Source organism: Eucalyptus grandis, chromosome 2 (genome assembly GCF_016545825.1).
Source record: "Eucalyptus grandis isolate ANBG69807.140 chromosome 2, ASM1654582v1, whole genome shotgun sequence".
NCBI lineage: Eukaryota > Viridiplantae > Streptophyta > Magnoliopsida > Myrtales > Myrtaceae > Eucalyptus > Eucalyptus grandis.
Genome location: NC_052613.1, coordinates 51,903,943 through 51,921,108, shown reverse-complemented (window position 1 = coordinate 51,921,108; position 17,166 = coordinate 51,903,943). Strand labels below are relative to the sequence as shown.

Here is a 17,166-nt window from a genome sequence, read left to right as displayed (position 1 = left end):
CAGAAGTAGCAACTGAAGCTGCTGTTTCTCTGGAGAAGTTTGTATGTCCAGATAATTTTCTATGTAAGAGAATGCGAGGGCAATAATCGAGTCTAAAGGTGTTCCACCTGTGATGATACTGCTAAAGGGCAGTGGAAGGATGCAATTGCATGGGTTGTATCTACTCTCTTGCTGCCTTGCAATAAGTTCTGGCAATAGCGAGGGGCCCTGGAACAGGCCAGGGGTGTTGACTGCCCTGGAGGGAGCTGATCGCTCAGTTGCTGCCCAACACCCTGATTTGCGAGAACTGATTAGTGATGCAATTTATCACCTTAAGATGTTCCATGCGGGCGGCCATCCTCAGAAGCCGTCTTACTTGGTTGAAATATAATGAATGAGCCACTGGACCTGGTGATTTCAGGGCTGTTTTATTCGGATCAGCTTCGCTTGTATATGGAGAAAATTCAGGGTATAAAGATAATGTTCATTTTGAACAATGTAATCTGCTGACGGTAGCGATATGTTTGCCAAAATAGAGACCTTAGTTTGTGCAAACATTCTTTAGTGAAGCAGCATAGTCCTGCTGTCCTTGCTCTTTTTTGGTTGCATTCTAAGGATGTTGTCTCTTTTAAAGTGGGTTATGTGGTGATTCAATGTTTATAGTCTAGATCATGAGCTAGTGTAATTTTGGACTAGGGATATGAGTGTTACTTTCTGGTGAAATCTTAGATTTCAGATGGTGTTTAGATGGAAATATGCTACCGTGTGAATACTGTTTACCTGAAGAGTTAGTCTATGTTGAGCAATTACTTTTACTTTGTCTCCAACTGGTTTGAGTTGTCTGCATCAGAGATAAATAATCATCAAGGAAGAATTGCGTTGATTTCTTCTTTAGCATTTGAAGTTGCTTTGGCATTGTGCTTAGAGATGCTGACTCGGTTTTGCTTTTCTTCCTATTTTGCCCTTTCCGTTCTATCTCTTCATTTGGTGAGAATGGAGCCATTTAAGGCGTTCTGTATTTGGGAGGGTTTTCAAAAATGTGTATCACGTATGAATAGTCAGCAGTTTTTTTTGGTTCCAATTAACTCTTGCACCATGGACATCCTGCATCTATCAATCCGTTTTTGTTTGTGGCAAAAGATTGGCTGCATCATGTGCTTCTTTAGAAGTCTTTCAGAAATCACCTGTGCAGGATAATAATCTTTCTTTGGTTGAAATGCAATTTGTTTTTTTTTTTTTTTGGTAAAGGGTTGAAATGCAATTTGTTGCTATTTTGACTGCCCAACAACCATTTTGGTGCTAAGATAAGAAAAGAGTCCTCGGTCATGATGAACTTTTTAAGTTTTTCATCATTGATCTTGCCTTTTCAGATTTGTTAAGCCAGGATACAAGGCTGTCAAAGGAGTTGTGGTGATGGCAGAGCTCAGCAGCATGGCACAAAACCGTGTTCCTGCTTCTCTGAGTTCATCGCAGTTAGAAAATCACTTCTTTCCTCCATTTAGGGGAATTTTCTAATAGTGCAATCTGTGGTTTGAGCAATCTTTGGGAGAAACTTGACTTGCAGCTTGTAATCTGGTGTAATCTGGTGTAATCTGTTGAATCAGCGTTCTTTTGGTTAGAAGTAAACCTTACTAATGCTGCGTTTACATCTATAAGGTGTCACTTGATGCCCTTTGAATTAGATAAAAAATTTCATTATGCTGCAATAACCTGTGTAGCTGGAGAATCTTGAAATATGCAATTGATTTACATGTAACTGCTCTCATTGGCCGTGTGGATTTTCATGCATCTTCTGGGATGTGAAACTTGTGGAAAGGATGCATTTTTTGAGTTTTTCTATTGTACGTTTCAACATTGTGACAGGCCGATCTATGACATGTAGACAAGACACCTTACTTTCCTACTTCTACTTGCATGTAAATGGCAAATACACGTTGTCATCCAGACGGAGAGGTCTGCCCAGTGACCATCCCATAATAAGAGCCTCCTGGGACTAGATATCTTTCTTGAAGGATCTTATTACATGCATTGTTCCTCGCTATGAATTACCTTTCCGCTGCTTAGAGGGATGGTCTTCTGCCTCTGGTTCGTTTCCTAGCATGGTTACATTAGCAAAACCATTAGTTAATTGCTGTTTATTAAAAATGTTAGCTCATTACTTTCTGTTGATTACATTGCAGTCCTGCCTTGTGTAGCTTCGCTCTCTGCTTACCCTAGAACTCTAGATCTGGGTTTTGGGAGAGAGCCCTCAAAGCCAAATGGTCTGAAGGAAAGTCGCTAATGGTATTGTTGCCAATGGGACGGTCTCTATCAGTGTGAAGTTTTGATACAGGAACCCTGTCAGGTTTCTTACCATGTCCGAGATCATCCACATTTGATCCACCACCAGGCGCCATCTTCAGGAGTTTATGAGTGTATATACTCTTGCCACTGCTGTTCATTTAGATTTCTTAATTGAATTAGCCAAAAGATGGGGGAGAAAAAGGGTTTGCTCAAATCCATGCCGTCCAACCAAATTTGGTAGCTGATGGGTGTGACGGAGGACAGGAACGAGAGTGACAAGGACAGGGGAAGACAAGAATATAGATGAAACAAGAAGGATTTTCCTAAAAGACGCCCCTCGCTAATAAAATCAAAATGCCAGATGTAGCGAGTAATCCTCACTGAAACTTTAATAAAACTTCCTTATCAAAAGATTTCTCTTGACGAGTTTCCATCGGCTGGTAGATTAAGCGGGGCCTCTGGGATTTTGCCCCTAAATTCTCACTCCTTCGGACGAGCCCGTCTTGTTTTAGTCAGAAATTGGTCCACCTGAAGAGAGTTGAAAAGAGAAGGCCCAGCTCGGTCAATCCTAAAACATCCAGTTACCCTCGTTTGTCATAGAAGAGGCTGGTCGCTCCAGGTTCAGCCGACGACACAAAGCCCAATCATCTTTCAAGAAGAAGAGACAGCTGCATGCGTACCATACCACTACACCCATACATAAACATCGTCGTCCCTTTTCCAATCATCGATGATCCGCTCAAAATTGGAAAGAACGCACAGGCGAATTCTGGTAGTAGTAGTAGTAGAGTAAAACGTACAAGAGATACAAGATCACTCGTTTAGCATTTAGGATGTCGGCATGATGGCTTTGTGCCTCGGTTTAGTAATGTCCGGTTTTTGCAGTGGACCATATGCATCAGACAGCAATAGGATTCAGGTATGTTCAAACTTATGGAGTCTCTTTCCATCAATACACCAGTACGTTTCTTGCTTAATGGTTTCCAACTCAACCGGTCGAATAAGCTGCAATTTCTCCTGGCATCCTTTCGTCTCTCTCGTTTTCGGCCCCCAAGATAATAAAATTCGTCTCTCTTGTCGTAAGTAACTCTCGTCCTTAAGCAAGCATCAGGAGATCAGAGAATTCTGCTTATAAATTCATCGAGGCAAATCTATGTGTATAAATAGCATGCTGGTTCTTAGAAATTATAGTTATGTGTTTGTGCAGTGGGAGGAAAATCATCTGGTTGTGCATCACTCGCTTACGGAAGTGTCAATTTCTTCGAAATGCTACGAAGAAACCGAAGGCGACCATTCATGTCAAGCACGACCAACAGGATTTATAGTCTAATTGTTTGTTTTGCAATTACACAACTTCGTAGAAGTTTAAAGATCTTAGGTCTTACGAGCCCCGGAGAAAATACAGGGACCAAATAAGAACGCTGTCAAAATTAGTTCAGGGACTTTAATGTATTTGTCTCCAAAATCTTTCATTAAAATCTTGGCAAGTTCATGATGCTTCCCTAAGGGCATAGTGATTTACGGTTTTTATAGTAAACAGTTCATTGAGAGCCGAAGCTACAAACTCTTTGCAACTTATCATGACATGATAATGAAAGTACGAAGAATAGATTATTTTCCTAATACAAAGTCAAATATGAGCACAAAAATACTAAATGATTCCCATCTTATTCATTAGCTCCGAGGGTATTGTAGAGATAAACCTTGTGAATTTTCTCACCAATTGGGTTATCTTACACGGTATACTAAATTACAAGAAGTTGGAACAGATCAGAAGCGTTTGTATATCAGGATTAAGCAAAGCGACGTATAATCGTGAAATACTCCCATAAATTTGTCGAGGCAGGTGGCTTTAGGGCCGGGTTATTACATGAATATTATTGACCTAGCTAAGTTATTAACATTTCTAATGTGACTAAAGGCTCCATTCGTTTTTTCAGAAAATAATTTCTGGGAAAACGTTTTCAGGATTTTCCTATGTTTGTTTCACGGAAAATGAATTCCTTAGGAAAATGTTTTCAAGAAAAGAAAAAGTCTTCTAAATTAGGGGAAAATGTTTTCCACTTTTGAAAAGTGAAAAATATTTTCCTCACTTAATTTCTCTTATCTCACACCTCTACAAATCATCACTTCCTCCTCCCCTTTCTTTTTCTTATTTTCTTTTTTTATTTAAATTATTTTTAATTTCCTTTTCCTCTTCTATTTCATTTTTTTCTTTGTTTCCCATCTTCTTCTTTCTTGGCTAGTCGTCACCATCACCAAGTGAACCTTGAGCTCGCGCTCATCAATCCGGCAAACCTCAAGCTAGACACTCGCGCCGCCAATGCTGGGAGCGGCAAGCCTTGTGCTCATCGGCGAGCTCGCCGATGGCCGACAGGGCCATCGCCATGGCCGGCGACCAGCTAAGAAAAAGGAGATGGAAAACAAAAGAAAAAGAAAAGAAAAAGAAAAAAGAAAAAAATTAATAATAGATTTAAAAATTGAAAATAATTAAAAATCAATTTTTTAAAAAATATGAAAAATCCATTTAAAAAATAAAATAAATGAAAAATATTATATGAAGGAAATTATTTTCCTTATTGAACAGCAAAAAATGTTTCCCACTTCATTTTCAATTTTTATCCGAACATTGGAAAATAATTACATTTTCTACAAAACAAATGGAGCCTAATTAAAACATTTCTACTAAACCATTAACAAGCATGAAGAAGCTAGTGTGACTATGTTCTCTGTATCTCTTGCACGGAAATATACAAGATTATAAGGCTTCGTTTGTTTTGTGGATAACATTTATCGAGTTTCGTTCACTTACGAAAATGAGTACGGATTTCCTAATCAAAGGACAACCTATGCTTGAATCCAACAAAATGATTCCCTCTTTAAAAGATTGCAGATCATTTTATAAAAAATAACTAAGTATTGGTTCTTAAACTTGAAAGTCTACATTTGAGCATGAAAACCCTAGCATTGATTCTTGCGTCCTTGCCGTTTAGGACTAGGTCTCTGATACCTTGCCTGAGTCCCTAAAGCCTATGCTTGGGTCCATCAAGATTGGGACCACATAGCTAGGCCTAGGCCCCCGGCCCCCCTCACCCATTGAGGTTGGGCCCAAAGCCTTGGTGCCTATGCCTGGTGCCTCAACACTTGGGCCCACAAAGGCTAAGCTCGGGATCTTGGTAACCAACTTCGAACCCCAACACCTAGGCTTGGGTCCACAGCGCCAAGCTCGGATCCCAATACCTAGCTCAGATTACCAACATCTAGGCTCGAGTCCTCAATGCCCAAGTTTGGGTCCCTAATGCCCGAGGCAGGATCTATTGAGGCCAAGGGCTAGGGACATTGGTGCCCGTGCCCAAGTCCATCAAGGCCTATTTTCCTAGTGTCCATGCCTGTCCATCAGGTCGAGTCGGGATTTTGGTACCGTGTTCAGTTCCATCAAGGCTAGGCTTGACATCCTAGCATTGACACCCCAGTTCATCAAGGCAAGGCCTAAAACCCAAGTGCCCATGCCCTAATCCCCAGTGTCCGAGTTGGGGTCCATCAAAACCAAACCTAGGACCTGGTGCTCATACTCGATTCCTCGACCATTCATGCTCAAGTTATTAATGCCCAAATAGTGTATGTTTTATTTAGAAAAATAATATTAGATTTTCCATACCAAACAACGAAAATATGTTTTTAGTTCATTTTTATGTTCAATCAAACAACGGAAAGTATTATCATTTTTTTACTAATTGATTTTTGGAAAATGTTTTTCGGAATTATATCTTGTTTCGGAAAATAGATGGAGCAAAAAAGAGAATTAAACCGTATCAAAGGGGTGTCCAAAGTGGCAACATGCGAGGCTCTGGAGAAGAAAAATCAAAATCGAGCTCAATTAGCGTGTTCTTCTATCTCCGACCCCCATCACTATAATAAATAAGTACTATTATTCCTCTTCCTCTTGTCCCCATCAATACGGTCAAAATAGCAATCCTAATCCATCTTCTCTCATGCTAAAGATAAAACAATTCACCAGGGGAACCACCGAATAAGGGTGGAGATCCCTCCCCCCTTGTGCATGTGGTCTCCAATAATGCCCACAAAAAAAAAAAGAAAAGGGATCACGAAAGCAAGATCTTTTTAGTTAATGAAATAATCAAAATCCGAAGCGCATCAATACCGGCACAGATTACAGCTACCCGCCAAGCTCAAGGTTCAGAAGCTCGTACTCTACGTGTTACGATGCCATTGACTCAATGCCGTCTCCGATCCCAAGAAGGGTTTTTTAAGGTGGGGAGTTTGCTCAATACAAACTGGAAGAGATAAGGTGGAACATCTCCCCTTTTTCTTTCATGGCCACCGCACATTCTCGCCCCCATAAAAAGTTAAAGACTCCTCTACTTTTTTAGTGTTAAACATTCTAGTTTATTCGGACATGTATGAGAGGAGGCGAGTCAATTATTGGTGAGAAGCACTTGACAATGAAAAGGGGTTATAATAATGGTGGCATGAAAGTGAGTAAAAATGCATATCTTAGCTGGTCCATTCAGCAAGAGCATAGGATTCTAATCTCTCAAAAGGGCCACAACCCCCAAAAAAAAAAAGAAAAAAAAAAAAGGGCCTCTTTCCACATGGGTGCCGTACTTTTTTTTTTGTCTAAATCAAACCCATCACCCAGAACCTTTCCCCACTAGCCATCCATTTGAGCACCAAGGAGTCCTAGGTGGGTTAGGCAAGTATGTATACATGCATGCATACATGCATGTGGGACATGACTCATGAAAGAGAGAGAGAGAGAGAGAGGGGCCAGAGAAGTAATGTAAAGAAAAGGGTTTTGATGATTATGATGGTTAAGAGAGAATAAAAGGTGTGGTAGGAGGGTTTGGTGGGGTTCCATGGGTGCGACTGAGGGTCATGTGGGGCTTCGTCCCAATCAACATCAGTGACGAACCCAGCATCGATCTCTCTTCATCATCCAATCCCACATAGACGACCCTTGAAAAGGATCTGCCTTTACCTCTCTCCTTTCGAAAAGGCTTTCGGGCCACATTCACACTCGCAGTCCTCTATTTGAAGCTCAACTTTGACTTGTGGCTTGAACGGAAGGGAAAGACAACTCTCTCACGCATCATCATCCCACTGAGGGATGAGAGAGAGAGAGAACATCTGCTGCACAAACACTTCAGCGGGCGAAAAGAGATGAGAGGTCTATGAGTTGAAAATGTGGATTTGACCCAACATATGTTTGAGCTCTCTAGGAATTGAAAGCTTTGCCTTTTGACTGTTAAGGCATCGAAAGCGAAAAAGATCTATCTGTTTTCCCTCTCTTTTGAAGCCATTAACAAAAGCTTTGGTTCTCCTTTTTATCCCTTTTTCTTGTTTCCTCCTTTGTTTTTGCCAGTTCTTCTTTGGTGAATGACCCATATTTTTTAGTTGCTTCTAGAAATCCCACTTGCTGTCAGAGTGGGCGTTTCATGTCGACTTGAACAAAGATAAAGATGATAGGTTACAGTCGTGCATAATGTAAAAAAGCGATAGTTTACGTAATTCTTCAGCTCGGAGCGGGCAATATGGAAGCAGATCGAGAACTCTTGAGAATGCGCTATGTACAGAAGATCCAGAATTTCTTGGCCGTATCAACTCACCAAACTTGAGAGAAGCCTGAAAAAGATGAGAGAGAGAGAGAGAGAGAGAGAGGGACCAAAGGCAAATTTCGCTATGGAAACTCGATGCCTCCTCCTATTTCACCAAGTAAAGCCAAGACTGCTGCTACTTCGCGGGGGAGACGGCATTATATGAATCTGTTCGAATTTAACAAGCCAAAGATTCAAACACCGCCTGGTTTTCTTGGAAAGAGAAAGAAGGAAACTTTGCCTAATCGCGGATTTTATTGAATGAAAAATGTTATGTACACATCACTAGCCTCCACTAGCTACTAACCAGACAATAGCATACAAGGACAAAAAAGAAAAAAAGAAAGAAAATGAAGAGAGGGAGAAAAGAGAAATGATAGTTACGGGAAAAGGTAAAGAAAATGAGCAGAAACTGGAGTCCATAATACAACCTTTTTAACAACTACACAAATCTCTCCCATAATCAGTTAGCCCTTTCGGCTTTGCGCATGAACACGCTCTCCAAATCCGGAGGGTTAAAGAACTCCTAACTCCGTCGTAGCGGTACTTCAAGGCCGGCTTCCGCTTCCTCGGGGCCGGCGGCGGGCACGTGAACTTAACCGGGATCCTCGCCTCTTCCCCCGTCGGGGTCGTGGAGAGTTCCTCCTCCTCGCCGCCGCAGCCGCCGTCGTCGTCCCACTCGCCGCGGCTCCGCGGGGAGCCGGTGTATATCGGCTTCAACGGGGAGCGCAGCGAGATCCCGGCGATGACCCACGTCGGCTTGCCCTCCATGTCGAGCCCTTTATCCACCTGGTGGCGCTTCTCTTGGAACCCCATGATCATAAATACGCGCGCCCCGCCCGCCCGCCTGCGCGTCGCGACCCAAGGGAAAAACGGTGGTGTGGCAAAGAGGAAAGACTTTGAGGAGAGAATAAAACGAAGGAGGAGGAGGAGGAGGAGAATAAAGGTGGTCGGTCTTTTTCTTTGTGGGTGATGATGATAGGAGAATCGAAGAGAAGGAAAAGAGATGGAAAGTCCGCGCAAAGAGCGAGAGGCGAAGGAAGGAAAGGAAGGAGATGGAAAAGGGTGTCTGGTCGTTCGGGTGAAAGGAAAGGGAGCTTATAAAAGATGGGAATTTTTGAAAGATCAGGCGCTAGAGAGAGAGAGAGAGAGAGAGAGAGAGAGCTAGCTTTAAATGAGGAAGAGCATATGTTCAATGTCTCTCTGTATATACCAGAGAGATCAGAGAGAGAGAGAGAGAGGGGAGGGAGATGGAGAGAACCCGAGGAAACTCGTGACATAAGCAGGGGAGAAAAATAAAGAAGACTTTTTTTTTATTAATGTGATGTGTGAAAGAGGAGCGAGGGAGGGACGGGGGGTTGCCCGTGAATGTGGCTGACCGGGCGGGCAGCAGCAGCAGCAGCAAGAGATTGACTCGGATTTTGGCGCCAAATCTTTTGGGGGAGAGAGTGGTGGGAATATGGGGATCACCAACAGTCCCCCTCCCAAACAAAAAATAATATTCCTTTCCCTTTTCCACCATCATTATCCCCTTAATTTAATCCCTATATTTTTCTTTAGTCTCTCTTTCCCTCCCCAGCCCAGAAATTTTGGGGCTCATCATTGTCCTTTGCTCTTATTAAAAGGCTTTTCGGTAATTAGGTTATTTATCATTTCGATTTCATTCTTTGATGAGCAGGAGAATCGGAAAATATTGGAATCAAATCATTTAAGGAGAATCATTTCGATATCAGTTTCAAGAATGGCTGATTGAGCTGAAGAATCTTTGGTCGGAGTGATTTCTGACATGATTCATGAATCGGTCCCGTTTAGAAATTGGCTGAATGACTGGTAGTTGCCGCTGACAAATGCTCAGTACTAAAACATTATCATGGTAGAGTTATAGGCACCTCAAATTTCAAAAGAACAAAGCTAACATCTATGTCAAGACACTGCAGATCTTGACATTCCTAAGATTTGTTATCATTCAACAAGTTGAAAACATTTTCTATCGAACGGTTTCTCTCGAGCTCATCGAGCAACGACGGTAAATCATTTACCGCCCAACTATTTTCTTTTCCTCGCTTAGTAGACATGAATGATCGTCATTTTCTTTCACTGGAGAAAGATGCCGACCTTACCAACTGGACACGACGTGTTCAATTTCTAGAGGGCCGGTAACTCTAGGACAACAACTATATAATGCGCATTAGCTAATCTTTTGTCTGAACATTACTCTGCCTTTTTCCTATTAGTGAACTATCTACTCTTTAATTTTTCACTCATCATTCCTCACCTAAGTGAAACCTGTACCTTCAAATCACTCCTGAACCCGGTGGATCAAAACCTTGTCATAGGTGCTGGACCCAAACAGCATAAGCATCCAAGTTGCAGTCCGGTCGGTTACGTCCTCATGAGTCCTGATGCTTCTGATAAACGTGCTAAAGTTAAAAACGGGGTAAAATGTCAGGTTGTACTAGCCTTACAGCGCCCTTTGCTATTGGCCACTGCGCTAAAACCTAATCATCGTTACTGTGTCCAGCACCACCGACCAATTATATTCTACTAATGTGGTGGGGCACTATGACAGAAAAACAATCCCTTCGATCTGACACTAATCTACTTCCGGCAACTGGCTGCATTTGCATCTTTGCCGAGCTTAGCTGGTGCTCACGATCGAACCCTCCCTTTTTCGTTGTCCCTGAGTCAGTCCGAGATCTTCTCCTCCTTCGCTTCAAAACCTTGTAATCGAGAAACCCTTTATTGCGCTTTGAAGGGTACTTTTGATTTTCAAGAAAAGCGCTTTCTCCACGTGAAAGAAAGCCAATGGCAAAGAGAGACGTGAAAGGGAAGGTAAGAAAGGCGGAAAATAATGCCACATTCGATGCCATGAAAGAGATAATAAAGGAGGGTTTTAGCGAGGCTTTGCTTTGAGTTTACGCTCTTTAACCGTTCCTGAAAGTCTCCTTCGGAACAGGGTTAAAGTTCTCTTATCCCGTAAAAGTCAAAGCATCCAAATCCGCAGGATGGATCTCATTGGCTAGAAAAGCCAGATTTTATTCGCGCTTTTGAATGCTAAGTTACGTAGCTAGCTGACCCCGCCTCCGCTCCCTCTCATATTCCGTTCTTTTTAATATCTTTTCCCAAGGTAACATTGACTTCACCATTACTGTTAATAACACATCTCATTCGACTTGATTTAATATGGCGGTTCCTTTCTTATGTTAGGTGATGGAAACTTTACTTTTTACGCCCCACTTTTTCACCAGAAACTCGAAACAAACCTGGAAACGTTTCGTGCCGATATCAACTGAAGTTCATCAGTACTTGTTTGTCTTTATTTTTTTTATTCAGGAAAGTGAAGATCGTGAAGTGTTCATAGCATCAGCCAATAATTAATTGTCTCGAGTTGTTTTTAAGGTGGAGATATCAATTTAGGGGCTCGTTAGTAGTTAGTATGGTAAGGAAAGTCGAAACTGAAAGCTGACATTTTGGGCATAAACATTCCTTCTGGATTGAAATAGGCCCTGCGCCGACATACATTTTAGAGCTCTCTAAAGCCCTCGTAAGCGACTCCTACACCCACAATAATCAAGAAACTCATGATTCGTCATGTTCACGCAAAACGCAGGACAAAGCTCAGCAGCAACTTAGCACGTGAAAGCCATCTACATGGCATCACAGTAGGCCCGTGAAGGCCTGTCACTCCCAGTCGTAGAAGTTGGGGGATGTATACAAGAAAAGATGGCCTTAAAATACGGCCTACTTCACTCGATGATCTTGGTCCAGACCTGAAGGATCCCTAGGAATCGACCCGACGAGACAGTCAGGGACCAATCTTTTATATCACGTGGATATTGGTTGTTTCTTCAATGGCAAACCAGCAGTGCGCCGTTCAATGCCCTCATCACCGCCATCATGTTTATAAGCTCTTCATTATGAGCATCTTTAATTTAGCTCATCATGCCTCTTCGTACAATTGACATAACAAAGAAGTCATGATGTCTAAGATTGACTTTCGCACTAACTAGAAATCAGACTTTGCTATCATCCGGCAATTAAATGTTCACAACGTGATGTGATGCTGCTTTGCTTTTTCCCGTACGGATAAAGGCTAACGTTTATCGTCAAGCAAGTAGGCGCGTAATTGATGCATGGACGATGAGCAAATGCTAATTCAAAAGCCACAGCCTAGCGAACAAAACTAAAAGAAGTAAAAGCGAAAAAGGCTAATCCGGCGAACCCAGTGGAAACCCAAGCCTAAGCTCATCACCGCATTGGAAATGAATCAAAACCCACAAGACTTGTGTCTACAATGACCGGGGGGAGTAGGAATCCTAAAAACACGAATTGAATTTACTTTCACGGTTGTGTCGTGTTGTTATTGGCAATGGTTAAAGAGTTATGCAACAAGGTCCACGAAATGACAAAGGTCGGTGTGTGTAGCTGTTAAGGACAAAGTAGCTGCAATGATTCATGGGGAGGAGGAAAACCAAGAACCTCTTCTATGAAGAGGTTGTTGGCCGTCGAAAACTGCATCGCAACCTAATTTGGATTCCATCATTCTTACCGCGAAACAACGACGATCCAAAATTCGAGATCCATGAAATAACAAAGGTCCATAAATTTGCTTTTACATTTGTGTTGCCTTGTTATTGGCTATGGTTAGAGAGTTTTGCAACAGGTCCATGAAATGACAGAGGTCAGTGCATATAACTATTAGGGACAAAGTAGCTGCAATAATTCATGGGGATGAGGAAAATCAAGAGCTTTGACAAAAGAGGTTGTTGGCTGTCGAAAATAGCATCCTAACTTGATTTGGAATCCAGCATTCTTGATGCAAAACTACAACAATCCAACCCTTAAGTGCTTCTCCTTTATTACTCTCAAAATTACTAACTCAATGCGATTGCTCTTCACTACACAATTTTTTAAGATACTTCAACTATGTCCTCTCATTATGAGCCGAGTTCAATTTAGCCCACATAAGCCAATTTCATATTAAACTAATTAAGAATCTTTATATTTTATCTTATTAGACCAATCCCGTATAACTATAAATTACAATATTAATTAATGTAGCCAGAACTTTAAAATTCTCCTACTTGAATTATATTAATTGAAATTGTACTGTACAAGCATATATTTATATTGGTCCAGATATTATTCTTGATAGTCAATTTGATTCCATAAAATCTCAAACACCAATCATGGCGGTAACTGTACATATATACACGTAACCTTTCATGGTTACGAGCGCTTTTAACTCTATTAATGTGTATTCAATATAGTAGTGTGGCAAATATATAACACTTTATAGAAAGCACTACCTATATATCATTCATTTTGTCAATCAACATATTCTCTCCTTAAGTATCATAAAACTTAATGTATCACTAGAGAATATGATTATGGTTGCAATGAACCTACATATTTCATATCTTTATGGTTAATATATATTTGTGTGTAACAAGACATGTCCTTAAGGCTAATAACTAAATGACCCCTAGTTTTTATTTGAGATTTATAAAATACCTTGAGATTTTCATTAGATATATGCATTCAAAATTATAACAATGCATTTGTAAACATTTCATTGAATATAAAGGAGTTCCTACATAACAAAATGTTACTAAATACAGAGATAGGCTTCATTAGAGTAAAAAAAGAAAAACAACTACCACTAAACAATAATATCTAATGATACTCCTAAGCATATGCTTATGACATATCATTCAAATACACAATGGCAAAGGCCTTTAATTAGTGATCCGCAACCATATTATCTATGAAAATGTGCTCTATTGCAATGTCGCAATTTTAGATTGTTTCTTTTATGGTAAAAAACTTTACATCCATATGCTTATACTTTTTGAGACCTTTGTTGTTGTTGTAATACTATAGAGTTATTGTCACAATACAACTGTATGAGTTATCCACAAAATCAAATACAGTTAACTCTCTAATGAAATTTCAGAGCTAAATAGCTTGAATAACAGCTAAAAAATATGCTACTATGCTTGCATGGTGGAGGATGGCATTGATTTATATTTCTCACTTTTCCATGATATTGCACCTCCTACTAAGATTAAGATGCATATTATTGTCGACTTCATGTCATCTTAATAGCCACTGAAGTCTATATCCAAATACCCTACTAGTCGTAGGTTCTAAACATGTCGCTAAATTAGCATATAGTCTCTTATTCTTTTTAAGTACCTCAAAAACTTCTCGGCAGCAACTTAGTGATTATGTCTTGGTTTTGACTAATATTTGTCTGGAAGTCCTATCACAACAATGATGTTCGATCTAGTGCACACTTGAGCATACATAATACTTTCAAGTGCACTAACATAAGGTATATCATTCATTTGAGCTTTCTTGACAAATTTAATTTATTAGTCTTGATAGTAGGAGCAAATTCTAGCTTGTAATGATGCATATAGAATCTTTCTAGAATACAATCAATAAATGCTCTTTGACATAAACTCAATATACGACAAGAACAATCCATATGGATCTCAACAACAGGGACAAAAGGCGTCTCACTAAAGTATTTCATGTCAAAATTCTCCGACAACATCTGCTTTGTTTCATGCAATAATCTAAAATCACTGCTAAAAAGTGAGACATTTTCCACATAGGGTACGAGAAAAATAAATTTCTCCTACTAACCTTGTAGTAAATACATTGATCAAAGAATTTGTGTACTTGATTTAGAATCCATTGTTTTTGACACGACATAGCGATGATTCAAAGTACTCCTCTATTGCCCTCTAAATCACCAGTTTAATGAGACTGCCCCTACTATGCAATTCTATAACCGCTCCTTTTGTAAGGTTGTATTTGTGCATTAAGGCTAGTGGAGATACTTTAATTATATTTATAAAATTTTCAGCCATGCCCTCTCATCATGGGCTTAGCTCAACTCAGCCCACACAAACCAGGCCCATGTTAGACTAATTAAGAATCTTTATATTTTACTTTATTAGATTAATTTTGAAAAGCGGTAAATTACAATATTAATTAATAAAATTCTTACAAAGGTAACCAAGCAAGTGGCGGAGATGGTGTGCATGGCTTATATGGTAGAGAAAAGGTAGCACAAGTCTTGATATATAGTAGTAAGAGACTTGTGGTATGTAGCTGATGCAAGATTCTAGATGAATTAGCTAGCTCAAAAAAGTTATCAACTCTTGGCATGGAGGAGCGCGGTAAGAGATTTCATTGCAAGAATTTTCATATAATATATAAGACAGATTGTGGAAAATGCACTAAACGCTAGGGCGTGACAAGAGAATATCATTCTGGTTAAGGCGACAGACCGTAGCAATGGTGGGGCAAGAGAACATTTCAGCGACAAGTAGGAGGAGCATGATGGTGACTGATGAAGAGAGAAGCATGAGGGAAAAGGGAGAGGAGCCTGTGGTGGCTGGCTGGTACTTTATTTCTAGAGTTGGAGAGAGATCCAGATATTGGTCTGTATAATATTTTGTTTCTTGTAGGTATATAGAAAGTCATTTTTACTTTGTCCTCCAGAATTGTGAGAACAAACTACTATTTGAAGTTTGAGAAAGTGTGAATGAGCTGTGAATGAATCTACATTGCGTACATTTTTAACAATCTATTGTCATCGACATGAAGCAAAGGTGAAATTTCAACAATTATAAAAGAACCAAAGGAAAGTAAAAACAAGCCATACAAAGAGTCATGGAAAGTAATTCTTTCAAGAAAAGTCATTCTTTAAAAGTTCTATATTATGACGAGAAAAAAAAGTCCTATATAATGCTTTATGGGCCTCTGGCTAGTCAGATTTCTGCATTCCATATCCCTTGATTATAAAAGAAGAGTGACTTGGTTTGGATCTTCGAGCCTCGACGCAAATGAGATTAGCCTATGATCTCCTGAGACAAGATTGATCTGAGTTATCGCCTGTTGCAACCCTTAAAGATTGCTCAAGTATATTGGCAATGTGATTTAAAGGATGATAGCTTGTGGTGCATTACTCTGTGCTCTTGTAGTTAATTCTGATAATCAACTCCAACACACTCAAACTCCCATCTTTTTAAGGTATTGTGGTCAAACGGGCACGCACAAGAGCTCATTAGACATCACCACACATTACTAGTACCCAGATAAGTGTGTGAGAGGACAACCTCAGTTTCATCCTCATTTAACTCAATTTTTACGAGCCGGCCACTAACATTGTCACCGGACTCGAAGTCTCCGCTCTCCTTATCATCAGAGTCACAACCAACATCATCAGCAATAACAATGTTCTTACCTTTACGAGAAACTGGTTTAGGCTTGCCGTCATAAATCACAGTAACCTCATAGAGGTCATCACCGGCCACTTCTGGTTCTTGATGCTACTGGAAAGGGAGAAAAGTCATGAGGAGCCATAAGACAAATAGAGAAGCTACGAGATGCGATCACCATTTTTTTTTCCTGGGAATGTAGACGACCCTTAGTCAAATCAGTATGCAGATCTTTGGGCCAAGAGGGGAAGAAGAGAAAGACGTTAAGAGTAACCTACTCATCTAGGCTTCCTTTTCTTCTCGGCATGAAGAAAAGAGAGAGAAAAGGGCTGCTCAGAGAGGCGAGGAGTGTATAGAGATGAATAACTTCTTTTTATCTTCTTTTCCTTCTTATTTAACCCAAGAAAAGATAGAGAATAAGGGAAAATGATTGATATTCGCATGGGGGAAAGAGTTTGGAAGCCCAGAATCTTTCCATTTTGGGCTACAAAATATTCTGAGGCATTAATAATCTCCTCTGGCCACAGGCCTTCTTGTACAAAATGGCTGCAAAGAATTGATCACCTAGACGATGCAGCTGAGAAGGCAGATAAATCCGCAGCTAGTTGAGAAATTTCATTGTTTTTCTTGACAATTTTTTTTACAGTTAAATCCACCATTCTCTGGTTTATCCTCTTGGCGTAGACAGGGTGCTGTCAACGCCTTTACGATAGAGTCCCGCTAAGTTATGAAGCCATTAGTTTGAGGGAAAGATTGAGGATTTTCCACCGCTTGTTTCGTTGCGTTGCAACAGGCAACTGAAACTAAGGATGGATTGTCACTATGTCTGTCCAAAATAAAATCCATCGAATGTCCTTCTAATTTCCTCGATGAGCAAACTTAAAGAGTAAAGCAATTTTGTCTGGAGCTTTCACTTCTCTTTTGGTAGAGTCAAGCGCTAAGTGCAAAGATCCCTTTCATTTGAGAGCGATGACGCCAAATCCGCAATCAAAAGACATTGACTGGTTGGGAGAGTACGGTTCTTTGAGTCTTATACCTGGAGAGACAAAGCC

At 40.4% G+C, this 17,166-nt stretch overlaps 1 protein-coding gene across 1 annotated transcript; it reads right to left on the bottom strand.

The window, feature by feature from the left end:
* Positions 1-8,312: 8,312 nt before the first annotated feature.
* LOC120290783 (cyclin-dependent protein kinase inhibitor SMR6-like) lies at positions 8,313-8,693 on the bottom strand. The gene has a single exon (XM_039307200.1). It carries the CDS (start codon positions 8,691-8,693, stop codon positions 8,313-8,315), a length of 381 nt encoding a protein of 126 aa, XP_039163134.1.
* Between the last annotated feature and the right edge of the window lie 8,473 nt (positions 8,694-17,166).